At 45.7% G+C, this 21,459-nt stretch overlaps 1 protein-coding gene and 2 long non-coding RNA genes across 4 annotated transcripts in view; 2 read left to right on the forward strand and 1 right to left on the reverse strand.

Annotated features, from left to right (window-relative positions):
• Positions 1-757: 757 nt before the first annotated feature.
• Positions 758-15,188, forward strand: LOC309325775. The gene is made up of 2 exons (XR_014149990.1): positions 758-1,009; positions 14,825-15,188. It is a non-coding gene; the product is annotated as an uncharacterized lncRNA (long non-coding RNA).
• A 2-nt stretch (positions 15,189-15,190) lies between these two features.
• Positions 15,191-19,991, reverse strand: LOC309325751. 2 transcript variants are annotated; one of them, XR_014149953.1, is made up of 2 exons: positions 18,002-19,991; positions 15,191-16,074 (listed from the first exon to the last, which is right to left on the reverse strand). It is a non-coding gene; the product is annotated as an uncharacterized lncRNA (long non-coding RNA). The 2 variants fall into 2 exon arrangements; XR_014149954.1 differs by having other exon boundaries at positions 15,191-16,266.
• A 110-nt stretch (positions 19,992-20,101) lies between these two features.
• Positions 20,102-21,459, forward strand: part of ITGB8 (integrin subunit beta 8) — a 44,798-nt gene continuing 43,440 nt past the window's right edge. Inside the window, exon 1 of the mRNA XM_081882056.1 lies at positions 20,102-20,892. Within this exon, the coding sequence (XP_081738182.1) occupies positions 20,760-20,892 (133 nt within the window). The 5' untranslated portion in view covers positions 20,102-20,759. The remainder of the gene's footprint in view (positions 20,893-21,459) is intronic.

Consider the following 21,459-nt stretch of genomic DNA (forward strand, 5'->3'; position numbering starts at 1 on the left):
GATTGAGCTGGCAGCTTGAGACAAAAGACTTCTGACGAGATGCTGTTTTGTCTCTGAAGCTCAGGCCGAGGATGATAATTCATATGCTAGGTACTAGATCATGAGGCAACGAGGAATGCTTTTAAAATCCGCTTGATACTAGAATACTGAACATGAGGTAAAGGGGCTGGGGGGATTATTTCCAGATGTAGGTGGCACAACTACAAGACAGTTCATAATGGAACTCATGGCAAGAAAGGAGAATGTTGGTAAAGGAGAGTGAAACAGGACACAAAGGGTTGTAGACCCACTGAAATGAATGGACCCAAGTCAGCCAGGCCCATTAATTTCAATGGGTTTACTCAGTGCTCTTTTAGTAGAACGGCAATGGCGCCCACCTAAGAGGTGCCACGGAGCTGAGTTCTGACCTGTCTTCAGTGTCCCACCAGCACTCCCCAGGCTCTGAGCCTTCCTCCTCTGACGCTTCCCTATGGGGTTCGCCAGCTAGTTCCCCTCGCCGCTCCTTGCCACCCAGCAAGTCTCTGACAACTGGATGCTTCCTTGCTGTAGACAGTCTGCCTCCAACCCATGGACGTCAACGGGAACAGTGTTTAGGGTAGAGCCTATATATGTTCATTTAAGCCATATCTGAGTCTCTGAATGGTGTTATATTAATGCCCCAGATGCCCCTTTGCATGTTCATTTATGAAGACCTGAAAAGGGTGAAAGCTTGCCTACCAACATATTTTTATGGGGTTTTTTGTGGGGGGATGTTAGCATCCAAAAGGCACATACAAAGGGTTAATTGCAAGAGCAGTAGAACTCTGTGATGTCATGCACCTGAAGCAGTTATGGCAGTTATTTCCATTGGTTCAGTTCCTAGTACAGTCTTAGTAGTTGGAACAGCAGGTATGTTATATTGTGGTGCTGCCTGCCTCAGAGTTAGTTAATCAGTAACAGTATAATCTATGTAAGATGCTTTTAGCAACTTAAGAAACACCAACCTGCATTATATATTTAACCTGCAACTGTAAGTACACTAATGAAAAGTTATTCATCATTCTAAACTTAGTTTTTTTTGGGGGGGGGGACTAATTAAAGGGTCAAATGCATATTTTCGCATATATCTGCAAATGGAAACTAGAGTCTAATTCCCACATGCTGAACCTATGAAGCCTTCTGTATACACGTTTATATTCTCTGCTTATGGAGGTGGCAAGATATGTCATTGCTGATCGCATAATTGTAAGTTACATGATCTGAGAGAAATGAAGATATGGGCATGAAATGATTTAAAACAAAAACAAAAACACGTGGACTGATCTCTCCCCTAAGCCGGAGTGCTGTTGCATAATAGCGTAAAAAGTGCCTTCCTGGATCAGATGAAAGGCTCTTCCAGTCCTCCTGTTCTCTTACAGAGAAATTCCGGATCCCACCACCACCAAAAAATCTGGTGCTAGTTTTGTGCCGCACCCATATTTTGCGCTGGCACCCAAACTGAGTAATTGTCACTCAAAACAGGGTCACAAGTAAGTGGCCCCAAACCCAACCTTGTCCGATTGGCTCCAAACCAGTTTGGTGCCATTTTGTGCCACAAGCCCCACTTTCTGTGCCATCCCCCAAACTGAGTAATTAACACTCAACCCGGGGGCCATAAGTGAGCACTGGCTAAATGGGGACTTAAGTTGTCTAAGTAGGGACTTAAGCTAAGGGGACTTAGTCAACTTCAGCCACAGAAAGCAGGGTTTGAGGCACAAAATGACACCAAACCAGCATACCACTTTGGTACCTGTTTGGGGTCAATCGGACAAGGTTGGATTTTTGGCCATTTACTTGTGCCCCCAATTTGCTCGGTTTGGGGTGGTGGTGGCACAAAACATGGAGTTCACGGCACAAAACAGAACAAAACTAGCACTAAACTTTGGCATCAGGGTTTTTTTTGGGGGGGGGACCAGAATTTTGGGGTCACATGTTAATGAAGCTCAACCAGATGCCTCTGGGAAGCCCGTAAGGACCTGAGCACAAGAGCGCTTTCCTAACTGGCATTCAGCCCCCTGCTACCTCCAACTGTGGAGCTAGAACATAGCCATTGTGGCTGGTAGTCACCAGCAGGCATAGCCTCTTTGATCTTTTCCTTTCCCTCTTTGAAGGCCATCCAAGTTTCAGGGGCGGAGCTTCATGCTCTGGCACCAGGGGCAGAGAGCAGGTGGGGGCATGGCTGGTGCGCGTCCTGGGGGCATGGCGCCCAGGGCGGGGGGGCAGCCGCGATAGCAGCCGCGATTGCACCCCACTAGGATCGTGGTACCGGGGGCAGTGCGCTCCCCCACCCCCTCTTCTTCGCCAGTGCCATGTTTATGGCCATGGCTGCATTTTGCCGTAACCACATTTCACAGTTTAAACTGTGGTCTGTGTGAAGTAGTATCTTGTACTTCCTGTCACTTCGTATTAGATGCTTTGGCTATTGGCTGTCACTCTGTTCCTCCCAGCCCACTGAGATTGGGGGAAGGCCAGGTTTTGACAAAGGAAGTGCTTTCATCAGTCTTCCATCCATTCTCTTAATTTCTGGAAAGTTGTTGGTGTTGTTTTCTTTTTTTCAAATGTTTATTTTATGAATTGGGATGTTGGAATGAGGGGAGGGAGGGGAGCCACAAGGAGACGGTGTTTTCTTTTTCTTTTTTTACATCATAGAAGGAAACCATTGTGAGCTCAGCCAATATAGTGGTACCTCTGGTTATGGACTTAATTCGTACCGGAAGTCCGTTCTTAACCCGAAACCGTTCTTAACCTGAGGTACCGCTTTAGCTAATGGGGCCTCCCGCTGCCACTGCACGATTTCTTTTCTCATCCTGAGGTAAAGTTCTTAACCCGAGGTACTACTTCTGGGTTAGCGGAGTCTGTAACCCGAAGTGTTTGTAACCCGAGGTACCACTGTAGTGGGAACAACGGCAAGTCCATGACAAGCCTGCTAATTGTTGCTACTGTTTCAGCCAATCAGAGGTTGCTACATAATAGCTGGGCCATGTGGTTTCCAAAAGCCGTGTCTGGGGTTTGTCAGGGCTTTGCTTTCTACACTGCTTTATATAGCGACTGACAGGACAAGGCAACTTCAGCCCAGCAGAAAATGTTTATGGATTGCACCTTCCTTCTTAACTATCTTGCTGTCTTGAGTATCTTTCGTGGATAACAAAGTAATCAATTTTACAAGTATATCATTAGTTGCTGGCTCTTTTGAATGCAGGTCCATTTTGAAAACATGAGCATTAAAGTGCATGTGGAAGTTAAAACGATAGCCCTTGGCTGCCACCTAAAGGTTTTAAGTGTCACTATGAAAGGATACCCTCCTGTTGAAAAATAGCTATCACATTTTGTTCAAGATGATTTCACCTCCTGTCTTTACAAGAAACATCCAGCCTCTTTACTGCAAGTGAGAGGTGGTCATACTAGGTACATATGCCTGAGCCTTCCCATCTGCAGATGTTCTGGCCTTGTAGCAACAGATTCAAAATTAGGATAATGAAAACACTCAGAGCTGGAGTGTTTCCATTGCCAATCATTCTTAATGGCCCAGTACTCTGTTCCCTTTGTTTGTTGCTGATGCCCCATCTTCTAAGATGACCTCCTGAACCCAGAAACCCCAGACCTCCTGGCCTGTGTTTTTGTCACTGCTAGATTCAGCGTTTGGCAGCTTTCCTTAATACTCTGAACATTGACTTATTCCGATCATTTATTTAAATCTAAGGATGGGGGGTGGGATCTCCAACTTATAAACTCATAACACATTTAGGGGGATCTATCCCCCTCCAAACACTCATAACACCAGCAATCATGATTAGTAGCCTGATAACCTTTGCCCTTCATGAATTTGTTTGCTCTCCATATAAAGCATTCTTACATCTTGTCTAGTTTAACTATGTGCTGTGTGAAGAAATACTTTTTCCTCTCCTGAATATCCCACTATTCAGCTTCAATGGATGACCCAATGTTCTAGTATTATGAAATGCTGGAGGGTCAAATCTTCCTATCCAATTTCTCCACCTGTGAATAATTTTATAAACCCCTATTATGTCTGCCATCACTCACCATTTTTCCCCAAGCTAAAAAGCCTCAGCCATTATAGTTTTTCCTCATAGAGGAGTTGCTCCAGCCATTCTTCCACCTCTGAAATACCTTTTTTGAGATGTAGCGACTGAAACTGTAAACAGTACGCCAAATGTCGTAACCTTTGCACTTCTGTGGCTCAGCGGTAAAACACATTCTTTGTATGTTGGATTCCTGCATCTCCAGTTAGGGTTAGGGAAAGAATCCTTCCTGACAGCTGGTGTGCTGCTGCCAGTCAGTGCAGACAACACTGCTCTAGATTGATCAGTGTTCCAACTCAGTATACAGCAGCCTCCTATGTGTGGCAACAGAACAGATTAGTAGAAAGGTGTTATGGTATTGGCAGTTTTATTTCTGCTTCTCTTCCTAACAATACCCCAATGTGGAATTCATTGTTTTCACAACGGCTGCACAGTATTTTCAACAAGCTGTGCTTCGTGACCCCAAGATGCTCTTCCTGGATGATGATGATGATGATGATGATGATTGCCCCAGTGGTGCATCACATTACCTTTGCTTACATTCAATTGCATTTTAATTTGCACTCCCCCAGTTGGGAATGATCCCTTTAAAGCATTTCACTATCTCTTTTTATTTTTACCACCCTAAAACATGCACAGATGCATATGCATTCACCACACACGATTGAGGACATGCTCCACATGCAATTTTCCCATACTGAAGCCATATCTGTCTAAGGCATTTGCCTTAAAAGATTTCTTTTTCCTCTTTTGTAGTGTGAGAGATTTCAAAGGACTGTTGATGCAGAGGAGTCAGCAAAGGATTCCTTATCTCTCTTCCACTACCCATCAGAACATTTTGTACTTTCCCTTGATCAAAATTGTTTCAGAATCATTTGTATTAAAAGCTGTGGATGTAAATTAGCTCAGCCAGACATCAACTACCAAGGGATGAAGGACATTTCGATTCTTTCCACCCCCGTAAATACCGCACTGCCTTCCTGTTATCCCAATTTGGGGAAATGTCGCTTTTGACTCAGGGGTAGAATTCCCTGTGGACATACTTGGATGAAGCAAAAGTGGCCCCACTAAAAAGGATGAGTGAGATTAAGAGCCATATAAAACACCACTATTTCCGCAACAACGGGAGCAATCCAGGCCACCAACTTCAGTTTGAGCTATATTCCGATGAGGGTCTTACCATGTCCTCCTATTAAAATTGCTCAGAAACCTGAAGAACTGGGTACACCTTGAGGCAATCTACCAAGGGATGCTGTCATGCTACCTGTAGATGAGTGCCACACCCCATGGTCACATTTGACTGGACTTAACTGTCCAGAGGTCCTTTACCTTTACCTTTTACATAATGAGAGCACCTTACAGGCACCAAGTATGCAATAATAATAATAATAATAATTTATTTATACCCCGCCCATCTGGCTGGGCTTCCCCAGCCACTCTGGGTGGCTTCCAACCAAATATTAAAATACAGTAATACATCAAACATTAAGCTTTCCCAAACAGGGCTGCCTTCAGATGTCTTCTAAAAGTTTGGTAGTTGTTGTTCTCTTTGACATCTGGTGGGAGGGCGTTCCACAGGGCGGGCGCCACTACCGAGACTAACATAATCTCATTTTTTGACAGAATTACAAGCCTGGTAGATGAAGGGAACGCAGTGGATGTAGCCTACCTTGATTTCAGCAAGGCATTTGACAAGGTGCCCCATGATATTCTTGTAAAGAAGCTGGTAAAATGTGGTCTTGACTATGCTACCACTCAGTGGATTTGTAACTGGCTGACTGACTGAACCCAAAGGGTACTCATCAATGGTTCCTCTTCATCCTGGAGAAGAGTGACTAGTGGGGTGCCACAGGGTTCTGACTTGGGCCCGGTCTCATTCAACATCTTTATCAACGACTTGGATGATGGACTCAAGGGCATCCTGATCAAATTTGCAGATGACACCAAACTGGGAGGGGTGGCTAACACCCCAGAGGACAGGATCACACTTCAAAATGACCTTGACAGATTAGAGAACTGGGCCAAAACAAACAAGATGAATTTTAACAGGGAGAAATGTAAAGTATTGCACTTAGGCAAAAAAAATGAGAGGCACAAATACAAGATGGGTGACACCTGGCTTGAGAGCAGTGCATGTGAAAAGGACCTAGGAGTCTTGGTTGACCACAAACTTGACATGAGCCAACAGTGTGACGCAGCAGCTAAAAAAGCCAATGCAATTCTGGGCTGCATCAATAGGAGTATAGCATCTAGATCAAGGGAAGTAATAGTGCCACTGTATTCTGCTCTGGTCAGACTTCACCTGGAGTACTGTGTCCAGTTCTGGGCACCACAGTTCAAGAAGGACACTGACAAACTGGAACGTGTCCAGAGGAGGGCAACCAAAATGGTCAAAGGCCTGGAAACAATGCCTTATGAGGAACGGCTAAGGGAGCTGGGCATGTTTAGCCTGGAGAAGAAGAGGTTAAGGGGTGATATGATAGCCATGTTCAAATATATAAAAGGATGTCACATAGAGGAGGGAGAAAGGTTGTTTTCTGCTGCTCCAGAGAAGCGGACACGGAGCAATGGTTCCAAACTACAAGAAAGAAGATTCCACCTAAACATTAGGAAGAACTTTCTGACAGTAAGAGCTGTTCGACAGTGGAATTTGCTGCCAAGGAGTGTGGTGGAGTCTCCTTCTTTGGAGGTCTTTAAGCAGAGGCTTGACAACCATATGTCAGGAGTGCTCTGATGGTGTTTCCTGCTTGGCAGGAGGTTGGACTCGATGGCCCTTGTGGTCTCTTCCAACTCTATGATTCTATGATTCTATGAGAAGGCCCTCTGCCTGGTTCCCTGTAATTTGGCTTCTCGCAGTGAGGGAACCGCCAGAAGGCCCTTGGAGGACTTCCGGGTTAGCGCCTCCGTCAATGGCGGAGCTCCTCCCATTGGGAGGAACCGGCTCCGTGAAAAACATGGTCTGACCGCCACGGCGATGGCGGAGACCCTTAGAAATCACAGACAGGAGAAGTCTGTGAACCTGGGATTCGGCTGGCACCTTCAGCGCCCACCTACTCGCGGGGAGACCTGGTATCGGGAATCCGGAGCGACGTGGGGTGAGAGGCGCGGTGCTTTGAATCGACCGCTTATTTCACGGAGCGAAGCCGCATTGCTGCTGTCGGAGAGCACTGACTTTTTTCCTGTGGACAATTGGATTCTAAACAACAACCAGTGAGTAGAACGGGAAATTGAGCTTTTAAATAATTTAATTTGGCACCAAACGGGAAGGTCTAAACAGGAAGTCCACCTTCCCTTTCTGTAAATAGACTGAAGCAAAGTAGTTACTAACTAAGGTTTTGGAAAGTCTCGTGTAAAGGATTAAAACTCCACTGATTGAAACCATCAATTCTGACCAAGTGAACTTGCAGGAGAAGGTGGAAAATTAAAGATTGAAGCATCACGTCTTTGAACCTGGGAACAGTTTGCAAAAAGTCCATCGACGGTAAACAGGACAAATTTGACAGCTAGCTTTAACTTGACAGATAGCTTTAATTTGACAGTTGGCATTAATTTAACAGCTAGCTTTAAAAGAAAGACATTGTTTCTATTGTCTGCTTCTGCACTTAAAAAGAAGAAAAAGTAACTGGGAACTGTTATTAATTTACTTTTGGAATTGTGCTGGAAAGGATTGATACAAATTGAGACTGCTTCCCTCTAGAGGGAGTTTTGGGACATTGTAACAAGTGGGCAGCTGCAAAATTACTCTGAAGATAAGGACTGTGAGAAACTAGTTTTGACCTTGAATTTCTTAAGAATGTCGGTAAAGGAAGAAGTAGCGTCTGCTCTGAATAGGACAATTTATCTGCTGGGAAAGCTGCATAAACAGATAGATGTCATGGCTACTAATATTGATATCTTGGGAACAAAAGTGGGCATCAGCATTGAAGTCGACAAGAACCCGGCACAAGAATCTTTCTTAACTGAACAAATTGATGAATTAGAGAAGGAGAAAGTTGCTGTTATTGCTGTTGTTGAATATAAAGCAAAATATGGGGGAGCTTTAACCCTAAAGAGGCAAATGGAGGATTACAACTTGAGGCCTTATATGACTGTAATTAGAAGAAGCCAGTTTTTGAAGATGGGTGCCTGGCCTGATCTGGAAAAGGAAAAGTGGAGAGATCCCTTTATGCAGGGATCAAATGACTTTTGGAATATGAATTTGAGCCAGGAGGAGATTGGAGCTTCGGGGGCCTTTGGACTTGGAAGAAATGTGAAACAAGGTTTGGAATACTTTATGGGCCCTAGCTTTAATTATGGAAACCTGGCAGACTTGTCAAGAAGGAATACAAGCATCGTTGGGTTGGAGCTCCCCCGAGATCTGCTTTTTAGCACCAAAGTTTATCAAGAAGATCGGCAGAAGGGAAATGAAGAAGAGTTAAGAGCCTCGGATATCAGATCTCCAGGTTGATGGACGCTGGGTGATTGATGGAACTGAGGGCAGGGGCTGGGACCGGTGAGGGGAGACGGAGGAAAGAAATTGGGAATTTAAAGTGTATATAAGGAATTTTTTTTTAATAAAAAAAATTAATGAGAAATGGAAAAATTGTGGAATGAAATTTTTATGACCCTAGTTTTAATGAGAAATAAGATTAAATAAAGTAAAAATGGATGATTAATTGGTGAAAGAAGAGAATGTTAAACTACAGTATATTAAGATAAATTATTAGGATAAAAACAAGGATGAAGGATTTGCTGGAATAACTAACTGAATCAGAATACAAAGAGGGGAGGTGTGAGGAGGTCAAGGAAATAAGTTAAAGGAAAGTTATGTAAAGGTTTGATTTGTTCTTTTTTTCCCCCCTTGATTATATGCATATATTTTTTTTGCTTGTCTTTTGTCTGTTTTCCATTTTTTATCTTTTTCTTTTGATGTGACTTGTTTTTATGTATTGCTTTCTTTTTTGGTTTAATTGGGTGTGTTTTTTGTTGTGATTTATGTTAACCTTTAAAATTTTAATAAAAATCTTTTTAAAAAAAACAACAGAAGGCCCTTGGCACTGGACCTCAGTGTCCAGGTAGAATGATGGGGGTGGAGACGCTCCTTCAGATATACTGGGCCGAGGCCATTTAGGGCTTTAAAGATCAGCACCAACACTTTGAATTGTGCTCGGAAACGTACTGGGAGCCAGTGTAGGTTTTTCAAGACTGGTGTTATGTAGTCTGTTATGTGTTATGTGGTTTTATATGGTAGGTGTTATGCAAACAACAATGGGATGGAAATAATGGCGTGGAAGTAGCAACAGTACCTTCCCATATCCAAACAAAGTAATGCCTGTGTGGTGCCACCCTTACTTCAATCCCTCCTCCAAATTCACCTTTTTGGCGACACCTATGACCAGTGCTTTTTTCCTAAAAAAAAAAAAAAAAATGTTTAGGGGTATTCTCATTTGACTCGGGGAAAATCACCACTTTATAGTTCAAATTGGGGAAAATAAATACAGTAAATAGACAAAAACACAATGATTCACAAAATGTTTAGGGGTATTCGTCCCCCTGCGTGTGCCCCCCCCCCCCGAAAAAAGTACTGCCTATGACACAACACCCTTGAGTCTCAGGCCCTCCTGCAACTAAATCCCTAAGCCTGAAATGCATATAACTGAAAGAACCACATATTGCTTCTCTGCTTCCCCCTGCCTCCACTTCCCTCCTTTTCCTCTATTTTTCTTCTGTGCTGAATGTTATAGACAGTAAGCTCTTCCAGGCAGGGACTAGTCCATTGTGCTCCATAAAGTACTGTGCACAATGATGATGCTATATCTAAATCATGCCATGAAATAACTAGATAACTGGAGAAGTGTCATTCTCTGCTATCTCCCTTTTATCCTTCCCCTAGGTTTGTTCCTAGCTCCACTAATCCTAGGCTTTCTATTCCTTTCTGCTCCCATATACTTTTTCCTCCACTGTCCCTTTTATTAAAAGTAGGTTATCTCTGCCCATGCTGCTTTCAATCTGATTGTAAAGCTCAGAGACAATTTAACAAGGCAGCGCTAATGCCCTCGAGCTTGCTGCCCTGCCAGAGGTCTCTTGGGAGCTGCACTGGCTGGTACAGCCATGTACCCTCTTATAGACTGTGTGGGGCTGAGCAGGGGGGTTACTTAGGAAGGGACAGACACAGATCGCTCTCTCTTCCTTTTGCCTGGCTCAGAACAGTATTGGTAACTGCAGCAGCTCAAGCAACTATTGCACCTCAATAGGAAATCAAATGGAGAAGACTGGTAAGAGGAACGGAATTAAAGGAATGGAGGGTGTTAAGTTGTGGGTGAACATATCAGACAACACAGCGATTCTTCAAACAGCTCTTCTTTATTCAGAGGCCAGAACAGAACGAAGGGTTCAGTCAGCCAGTAGAACGTAACTGTAACAATTTTCTAAAACTATCCAATCACTGAACGTCACTTTCGATCCCTTATTTGCATAACTATCTACAGTATCCCCCTGCTGGCCCAGGGTGAGAACTTCAGTACATAACAGAGGGCAAATCTGAAAAGTATGGGTGGGGAAGAGATGTGGATGCAATTTAAATCTGATGTTAAACCTGTACAGTTGGTAGAGCATAAGACTCTTAATCGCAGGGTCATGAGGAAAAGATTCCTACATTGCAGGGAGTTGGGCTAGCAGTAGTAGTCCTTTCCAACTGTACAATACTATGCTTCTCTAATAAGGTGTGTCAACATGAATCTGTCATAGGTATAAATATATCCATAAACTACACCACACATAAATCTAACAGGATGATATATAAGGTTTGCTGGTTATGTAATCCAGCCTCATATTAGGGAAGGGGGCTCAAGACATTGCTGTGGCCTGTTCCTTCTCCCACCCACCAGACTATTGCCAATAATAATATCATATGCAGCTGCTTCACATGTCAAACTCCAGAAGTGCAACTTACAAAGGCCTGTTCTGAATTTTGAGTTGAAAAGGTGCTAAAACCACGAGGAGGAAATGCAGTACTTTTACTGTATGTAGAGATATCCTTTATAGTTCAAAGATCCACCTGCTGCCATGGCCCAGTGATGATAAACATGTGTGGGCAGAACAGTGTGCAATATGTAGAACAGAACTATTTTCAATGATGAACTATTCCAGATAGTAACATGGTGATAAATACAATCATTGCACCTTGCAATCACAATGTAATCATGTTGATTACGGTACATTCTTACATAGTAAACCTGTGTAAAGTTTTTTTGAAAATAAAATAAAATACTGGGGTTGGTGGGTCTTCAGTTATGAGAATATTTGCCAGGAGTGTGCATTATGTTTGGATGAATCTCAGCTCCCAAGGAGAAGTTGAATACTGCATCTCAGAGGGATTTTCGGCTTATTGGAGGTGAAGCAGGATCTGTACAATGAAGCGAGTCCAAGCAGGGACCCCTGAAGCACTTTGTGGCACCTTGGCAATCCAAAGCAAGCTTCCGCTGAAGGCAAATTAAATGTCTTTAAACTTACCTTAATGCCAGGGTGGGATGATGGAAGAATAGAGAGCAAGCATCAGAGTTGGAAAAAGCGGGTGGAGAGCTCTATTGAGAGTGATGGGATTCAAGTTAGCTGCAAATATCTTCTCCCAGTGGTTTCAATGGGATTTAAGCATGACTAACTTTCTTTGGATGGGAGCCAGTGTGTATTTTTAAAGGCAGGCCAGATGGCAGCTCTTCCACTTGAAATTAGAGAGAGAGGGAGAGAGAGGGAGGGGGGTTCTCTCTGCGCATGTATGTGCAGAAAAAAAGAGCAGCTTTCTATCCTGAAACAAAAATTATGTGGTTTTTGTTTATTTTGTAGAGTTCTATCCCACCTTTCCAAAAGGCCCTCAGGCAGTTTACAATAAAAATAAGCAGCAGCAATGGTATAGTTTGAAAGAGGTCACAGAAGGCCCTTGCTGCTAAAAGAAATAATAGAAATTATCTATGGTTATTGCAGGGGCCGGTAGCTCCTTTCGAGCTAGTTTTCCAAAGACATCATAGATGTCCCCTGGTGAGGCACTCAGAGAGAAATGCATCTAGATTAAGATGTAATAAATAAGCCGGTAGTACATTATATTTATTAATTTTACTAACAATGGGGACTCAAAGTAGCCTCTGGGACTTACTTGGGCCCCACCCTTATCCTTAGGCCCCACCCTCACCAGTCCTGACTGCACCCCCCTCATACACGTTGGTTTGACTGGAATCTTTCCATGAATTGTGATAATGTCTCTCACTTGCCTGTATTGAGGGTGAAGCTAGGGGGGGGCGTGTTTGTTGAAACCGTTTGCTTTTGCATTGGTGGAATGTATGGTACTATACAAAAGCAAGAGCAGCATCCATTGCTCTGCTTGGCGCCTCTGGCCCCAATCAAAACCGGCATGTCCGTCCCCCAAAAAAGTGACTCATGAGCAGCCCCATCCCTTGTTTATCTTGTCAAAATAACTCACGTTATCAAAATAACTCACCTGGCTTGAGAGCAGTACATGTGAAAAGGATCTAAGAGTCTTGGTTGACCACAAACTTGACATGAGCCAACAGTGTGACTCGGCAGCTTAAAAAGCCAATGCAATTCTGGGCTGCATCAATAGGAGTATAGCATCTAGATCAAGGGAAGTAATAGTGCCACTGTATTCTGCTCTGGTCAGACCTCACCTGGAGTACTGTGTCCAGTTCTGGGCACCACAGTTCAAGAAGGACACTGACAAACTGGAACGTGTCCAGAGGAGGGCAACCAAAATGGTCAAAGGCCTGGAAACAATGCCTTATGAGGAACGGCTAAGGGAGCTGGGCATGTTTAGCCTGGAGAAGAGGAGGTTAAGGGGTGATATGATAGCCATGTTCAAATATATAAAAGGATGTCACATAGAGGAGGGAGAAAGGTTGTTTTCTGCTGCTCCAGAGAAGCGGACATGGAGCAATGGTTCCAAACTACAAGAAAGAAGATTCCACCTAAACATTAGGAAGAACTTCCTGACAGTAAGAGCTGTTCAACAGTGGAATTTGCTGCCAAGGAGTGTGGTGGAGTCTCCTTCTTTGGAGGTCTTTAAGCAGAGGCTTGACAACCATATGTCAGGAGTGCTCTGATGGTGTTTCCTGCTTGGCAGGAGGTTGGACTCGATGGCCCTTGTGGTCTCTTCCAACTCTATGATTCTATGATTCACGTCTCCCTTCTCAATTCTGACTCACCCTTTTCATTTTCATGTTTTGGCTACTGGTTACTTTAATTGAATTGTTCAAAAGCTGTAATAAAAAAAATCTTCAGTTAAAACTATAAAAGGATTTTATAAAAATCAAATAGAAATAATGCATCCTTAACGCCCCCCCCCCCCAGATGATGGAGAAATTGTGGTGGAAATGGTACATTTTACAATTGGTCATGAAAGGAAACATTCAAATGCTGGTCAGTGGTTTGTTTTTTTAATTTTTTTATTGATTTATACAATTAAAAATTCTCATAATTTACATAATTTATAGAAAAGACAAAAACCCAAGAATTCAAAAAAAAAGACAAAAACCCACACACCCATTCTCCCCCACCCCCCACATCCCTCAACCACATACAGTATGTATGTGGTTTTTTGGTAAATATAGTCCTTCTGCTTACATTGTTATATCTTAACTTCATATTCTTTTATCTAAAAACATTCCCATTCTTATCGTTTTAAATCATCTCTTTAAAAGTACTTCTTATACTTAATTATATTCAAAACATTGTTCCTTATCTTTTACATCCATTTCGTGGTTGTAGCGAGTCTATTTCTATTTCTGCAGATACAACATATGTAATTCCCAGACTTTTAAAAAGTCTTGATCTCTTAATCTTCCTGTAAGTTTCACCATTTATGCGTATTCCATCATCTTGGTTTGCCAGTCCTCTTTGTTTTGTGTTTTGTCATCTTTCCATTTTTGGGGAAGCAGAGTCCTAGCCGTAAATGCTGGTCGGAGGTTTTTAATGAAATAAACCAAACAACTGGCCAAAATATACAAGTGAGCACTCAATTGCCATTGCTGTCTATTTTTGATAATTTTCATTTTTTTTGTAGAATCATAGAATGGTAGAGTTGAAAGAGACCACAAGGGTCATCTAGTCCAACCCCCTTTGAAATGCAGGATTATTATTTTTTTTTACCAATGTGGGGCTCAAACCCATAACCCTAAAATTAAGAATCTTATGTTCTACTGACTGACATTGGCGGACAAAGGTGGGGGCAGGGGAAGTGGCCCACACCGGGTGCCATTCGGGGAAAGGGTGCCATCGCGGCCGCCCCCCTGGGACACACGCCATGCCCCCGGGATGTGTGCTGGCCACACCCCCGCCTGTTCTCTGTTCCAGGGGCTGCAACATGTAGCTCCGCCACTGCCGACTGAGATATCTTTTTAAAGAGTTAATACTTTTCTTTATCGTGGCAGCTAGATTAATAATCGCCAGTTTCGAAATGCAGTCACACTCCAACCTGCCGAGTCTGTGGTACAGTAGACGCTCGGGTTGCGAACGTGATCTGTGCGGGATGCACGTTCGCAACCTGCAGGGGCACGTCTGCGCATGCACGGGTTGCGATTCGGTGCTTCTGCGCATTCACAAAGTGCGATTTAGCACTTCTGCGCATGCGTGGCCCCCGAAACCCGGAAGTAACCCGTTCCAGTACTTCTGGGTTTTGGCAGATCCATAACCCAAAAAAAACGCAACCTGAAGCATCTGTATAAGGAAATGTGGCAAATTGCTCTGATGGAAAATCTTACCTTTTCTTCTTCTTCTTAAAGAATGGCAAACTGGCACATGCAGCATCTTACTTGGATGTGTCGGGAGTCTTGGAAGCTTGACTACCCAACGTTCTCCTACAAAGGGACCTTGAGCTGGTTTGGAGGTCCTAGAAGGGGAGTGCAGCTATCGCATACCCTTGACCGAAGAACAGCACACTCCTTCAATCTGGGATTGCTGTCCACCGAGCACGCAGCTTCGGAAGGGACGCAGGAGGAGCGGTGAGGGAGGAAGGGGACACTGGCCTAGCCAGCCAGATCAGTCTAATCGACCCTGGCGATCAATGGGGTGACACATGTCGCAGCCAGATCGCCCTCACATCTTACCTTTAAAGTAAAAGGCTCAAATAAATGGTCCAGAAACAGATGAATATTATGCCATATGGTATAAATTTATTGAGCACGTAACTAAATCAGAGGGCATTCTTCACACACCCACACCCCACACACAACTGGAAAATTATGGACTATATTTGACATAGATACAGAACCTGCTTGCCATTGATTTAAAAATACTTGTTTTTTTCTTGTTATTGTTCTGTTTACTTTTATGTACCTTAAATGTGATCTAAAAACTTAATAATAAAAAGGTCTTTAAATATTATTAGTAGTAGTGGTACATTTATATACCACTTTTTATCATCCAAGGATCTCAAAGTTGGTGTACCTCTCCTCCCCATTTCATCCTCACAACCACCCTGTGAGGTAGGTCAGGCTAAGAAGGTCACCCAGTGAGATTCATGGCTGAGTGGGAATTCGAACCCTGCTCTCTCAGGTTCTAGTCCAACACTCTAACTATTACACCACACTGGCCCTAATGGCCTACAGCTGCTAAGTTTTTGTTTGTTTCAGCTTCATGGTTCTGCCCTTTCAAAATGTTGTGCGATTCAGTAAATCAAGATGGCATGTAGGGCGAATAGTCTAACATTGGGAGGGCACCAAGTTGGCCAAGGCTGGCCAAGCATCAGCCTTACATTTCGAGGTTATGCAAAATGTGGACAGTTTTGAGATTGGACGTGTTGCCGCCAGATTTCTGTCATCATGAAACTAAACAGAATAGCATTGTCCTTGAATAAAATGTGATGCCCTTAGTAAAGGGTGATGTCAGTGAATGATTAGTCAGATAACATACCTGAAAAGAAACAGGGGGGGGGGGGAGTTTCCTAACCTTGCCTTGGCTTGAAATGAAGGTACTTTCCACTTACTCAGCTGCAACAAGTAACCTTTGAGTCCTTCTACGTATTCACTGGTCACTGAAAGAACAGAAAAACTGAAACTCAGAAGAGCAGTTGGCTGGCAGCTCCGTGGGTTTTGTGCTTTCTTTCTTTCTTTATTCTTAATCTGAGACAGTCCAAATCAAACACTTGCTGAAATATTAAAGAACGATATGCAGGAGGTGGATTACTCACCGAGGAGAATGCATCACCTATTGCTGAGAAGGCTTCCTTGGAGAAAAAAATAAATAAATCACTAGAAGAACCATACTCTGGAAAATGAAAGGGAGAGCAAAGGGATAAGATTTATTATGCACTTGGAGTGGGTGGAAAAGAGTTCATGGCCATTTACCAACTTTTATGAAAAGGCTGCCTTCATGTGTAAGAGGGTAGGGAGGACCTGGCAACAGTGTACATAAGGATCTATCTTTCAGCTATTGTTCTTACATCATCTTGTGGCCATTTTATACATTGGAGCAGGGAACCTCAAATCCTGGACTCTTCCCAGGCCACCATCACCACCCCATTCCCAATCCGCAAGTGGTTTTGCCTGGCTATGTGGTGTCCTTGAACTCTGATATGTGGGGTGGGTGAAGGACAGAGAGGGGCATGTAAGTGTGTGCAGAACAATGGCATAGCATGGCTTGCCAGTGCCTGGGGCTACTTGGAGTGGAAACTGACGGAGTGTGCATGTGCATTCAACTCCCTAATGGTGTCTGCATCACCTAGAAGATTGTGACCATAGAGATAAGAAGAGTCGTTCTGTCGTCTGGAGAGGTCACTTCCTGGTTTACATGGAGAAGCCATGTTCAACAGAGTCTAGTAACAGAGGTACTCAGTTGTACTGAGGCAGCACCAGCTGTTGAAATTTTGTGCCCTCAAACAATTTTGCACCCGGGGCAATCTCCAGTGCCCCCCATGCTACACCACTGGTACAGAAACTGGCCTGCTGACAAAAGTGGCATTTGTATTCATTGCTCTGCCCACAATTTATTTTGGTGCCTCCCACCACTGGCAAAGTGGTCCTGAAAGGTTTGCCCAGAAGGGAATGGGCTAAAAAAGCTTCCCCATCCCTGACAAGTGCTAACCTCAGGTGCTAACACTGCCAGACAGGCTTCATGGAGTCTTATAAACCACCCGGAGTTTCGTTCAGCCTGTGGACCAAACGCTTCCACCAGCAAGAACTGTACATGCACACAACCTCAGGAATTCTTGCATACAATTCTCTGAAATCATGTGAGAATGGGCCACTGCTTGGAGGAACAGCATCTGCTCTCTGTGCAAAAGATGCTATGCTCAATCTTTGGCACCTCCGGTTTTTAAAAAGACCCTGGCCTGAGAGCTGGTGCCAATCAATAATGGATTAGATTGATAAATAGTCTGAGGCAGCTTCATTTGTTAGACAATAGACAGCCTGTGAATGACGTAATATACTGGATAAGGGGGCATGACTTCTAAGCGGACTTGACCATCAACAGATGTGCTTTTGGAAATTACCTTGATCTAATCTTAATTTGTTTATCTACAAATTATAATACTTAACAACATGACTACAAGGACACTGGAAACAAGGACTGTAAATTGCTTCCAGATGATCTGCTTATTGAGCATTTGTTTGCACAAAGTTTGCAGGGAGGTTGTGCAACATCCACTGCTGTCAAACAACTGTTGTCCCATTGCTTTTCACTGCCTTTCCCTATCACTCTACTCACTGCACAAAATCCCACTGGTGTGGGCTGAGAGCAAGGGATTTTGCACAAGAATGCAAAATCCGCTTTAATTACGCAACTGGAATTTACTAGTATACAACTGAATCTCATCCACAAAATAGCAACAGTCCAGAAGTGGCCTATGTTGCATACCACAATCCCTGACTTAAAACACATTATATAAAGGCCCCATTGAGCTCAGTGGGATTTACTTCAGCACCCTGTGTTTAGAATAAAGACCACAATCCGATACCCACCTGGCAATGAGCTTGGCTGGTGTATCCAATCTCACCTGCTTGATGGGGCAGAAAGCCAGATCTGCTTCCCCTTCTTTGACATCTGGAGTCCCAAGAAGAAGACCTCCCCCTCCATCCCTTGGTGCCTGTTTACCAGCCCACTACCTCCTCCTTCCTTTCTTCTTGCATTTGGTGCTGCCAAACCATGCCAGATCCTGACAGAGCCAAGAGGTCCATAGCATCCCTGCATATATGACATCAGAGACAGGGGCAGGCAGCTGTAGTTTAAGAAAAAGACCTGGCAGACCAAACAAGGAGATCTGGTGGGTCACGTTTGGCATGAGGAGTAGAGGTTCCTTACCCCTACATCCAGGTCAATCCAGGGAATCTCCATTGAAATGTCTTCTCAAGTAGCAGCAGTGGCATGGCATGGAGGGGGGCACAAGGGTGGTTGCCCCAGGCACAAAATTATTAGGGGTGCAAAATTTCAACAGCCAGTACTGCCTCAATACAGCTGTGTGCTTCCGTTGCTGGGCTCTGTTGAAAGCGACTTCACCGTGCGACCAGAAAGTGTCCTCTACAGAAAACAGAATTACTTATCTTATCTCTACGGCTGCAATCTCGTAGGTGATCCAGACACTGTTAGGCAGTTGAATGTGTATGCGTTCTCTGTCCGTTTCTCTCCCTCACACTCACCCCCATCCACGCAGCCCCGGGTACTGGTAAACCACGCTATGTCACTGAGTAGCAGACTTGAGAAAGACCTTGAGATCTTTGGGAAGCAACTCTGGGCATGATTATCTGATTCTCTGGGAGGCAGCTTCAAAATTCATCTGGGAGGAACTGATAGCAAGGAGTTGTGGGTTCCTCACTCCCTGAACATTCAACTGTTTTCCATTCCATTCTCCCAGCAACAGGGAGCGAAGTCTCAAACAATTGCAATCGTAGCATGAACAATTGCGCTGCTTGACGAATAGTCCACATTGTTTTAAAATAAGCCCAGACCTGGGCTTATAAAAATGCTATTAAGACTTTGAGTGATGTAAGAATATGGGCTAGCCTTCCCCTGAAGCAACATGAAACAATTGCTCCAAACAGATTCCTAACCAGAGTGCCATGTTCATACCTCTCATTTCTGCCTGCCCTAAAATAACACACAGAGTTTGAGTGTCACCTTCATTTTGAACATCCCAGGCTTGGGGGCGGGCGGGGGGGGGGGAATCTCGCTGTCAAGTAAATTATATTAGGATTGCAGCCTCAGCTTCAGGGCCAGAATCCAGAGCAGCATACAGGCAAAACTGAAACCGAGCAGCGGGCAAAGGGAAGCAAATAAATACGGTGTGTTCAACTGAGGCCCCACCCCAAGGCTCAGCTTCAGAACCGGTTTGCGTCAAGACTCTTCCTTGGAATTGCAAATTATTAATATGAAGGATCAGCTCATATCATGGTGCAGAATGCAGTCATTCAGGATTCTCCCACCACTCCCTGCTGCTTCCACAGTTCTGGGAAAGGGCTTTTGTGGTGGCGTTAAGAAGGCTCTGTGACTTGCTTGCTAAGAAGTCCCCGCCTGTTCCCACCAATTGGCAGCTTATCCTGTTTTCGGTGCAGCTTCAGCAGCGACACGACAACAGGTGCAGCTTCGTCGACACTGCACGTGCATCGAGGCAACACGTCCTCAAGTTTCAGAGCCGGGTAGAGCTGTGCTACGTGTTTTGCCACAGCACTCTCCACCAAATTTCTGCACAAGTCATTTCGAGCAGCGGCAGAAGAAAAAGAAGGCAGCAAATTCCCTTTGTTTATATTCCCCAAATCCTGCACAGAACCGTAACAGAAATCAGAGCTGCCCCCTTCAATCCCACTCCCCCCGCCGGTGCTTCCGGGCTCTCGTGGATCCTCGCACCGGACTTTGAGCGGCTCCGGGCTCCGGCTGACCTCGAAGGAAACGTGGGCTGCCCGTCAAGCCCCGGCGCGGGCGGGGAGGGGAGGGGGCGGAGCTCGGTCTGAGGAGCCCCCCCCCTCGTCCGCCCCGCCCCCCGAGCCCCCGCCCCCGGAGGCGCATTCCCGCCGGGAACAATGGAGCCGGCGATGCCGAGCGCGACAAAACAAAGCGCGGTGTGGGCGAAGGCTGCGCGCGCTCCGCCCCTCGCGTCCCGCCCCCGCGACCCCCTTCGCCCGCCCTCGCTCGTCGGGAACCTGCCTGGCAGCATCCCGCGCCGCCGAGACTGACGCTTCGCCGCCAGGCAGAGCGGAACGCGGCTACCACAGGGGCTCGGCTGGCCTGGGCGCGGGAAGCCCCGGCGGCGGCGGCGGCGGCACGCTTTGCTCGGCCGCCTCGGCCGCTTCGCCGCCCTCCAAGCCGCCTCGCCTTCCCTTCTTCCCTCTCGGCTGGGAACTGTTGCTTCTTGTCCCGCGTTGCCAAGGAGCCGGGCGCCAGGAGCGAGACAAAAGCCTTTTGTGAAGGAGCCGCGGCGGCGGCGGTTCCCTGGGAGAGCCGGGCCGGGGGGCCGAGGCGGATGGAGAGGCTCTCCGGCCAAGCAGCGCGCCGCTTCTCCTGCCCTCGCCGGGCTGCACCGGGCTCGGCCGACGGGGGGGCGCCGCCGCGCTCGCCCTGACATGTGGCGGCGCTGCGCCTGCTGCTGCCGTCGTCGTCGCTTCTCCTCGGCTCCTTACCTGCGCGGGGGCGGCGGCTGCTTCTCCCGCCGCCCCCTTCGTCCAAACCCCGCGGGCGAGAGCTTGGTCGGGCCCCGGGCGCGGGGCGAAGGGCCGCCCTCTTGGCGCGATGTGGACTCCGCTCTTGGGTTGTTCCCTGACGGCTGGGCTCGCCGCCCTGCAGAAACACCCGCGAGGTGCTGGCCCGCTCCTCGGCTTCGCCTGCCTGCTCGCTGCCCTCGGGCCGGGCCGGGGCCAGAGCCGTAAGTTTGGGTCTTGGTCTCTTCCCTTCCGGAACAGGCACTCGCGCCATCTCCACGATGATGCACCTGCCTCTGGTGGCTGCGATCCGGTTTCGCACTTACCTGGCACCTAAGCATCTGTAAGATCGAGGCACCTCAGCCCTGAGGAGTTCAGTGGCCAGGATGCAGCTTTGGCAGGGTCCATTTCACTCGATGGAATCTGCTCCTAGAAAGCTATTTTGACAGAAGTAAAAAACAAAAATGTGGGGAGAGGGAGATGTAGGAAGTGACCTTTAGTGGCTGGGTTGGGGAGGTTCTCTGGTTTGCGTGTAATAAAGATTTCCACCCAACTCTGGGTTTTGGAGTTTCCGCAGCAGGTAATTTGTGAGCAATGAGGGGGAATAACCATTTCATTCCTAATAGCTCTTATGAAAACTTTCGAGCCATGTTTAATATTGCATCCAGATCATCTGCTTGCGGGTCAGGTGGCTGCAGCATCCTTCAGGTGTATCTGGCTCCACTGCCATAGGAACATAGGAAGCTGTCTTATACTGAGTCAGACCATTGATCCATCACTGTCTGTATTGT

Source organism: Podarcis erhardii (assembly GCF_964252035.2).
Source record: "Podarcis erhardii genome assembly, chromosome: 12".
In the NCBI taxonomy this organism is placed as follows: domain Eukaryota; kingdom Metazoa; phylum Chordata; class Lepidosauria; order Squamata; family Lacertidae; genus Podarcis; species Podarcis erhardii.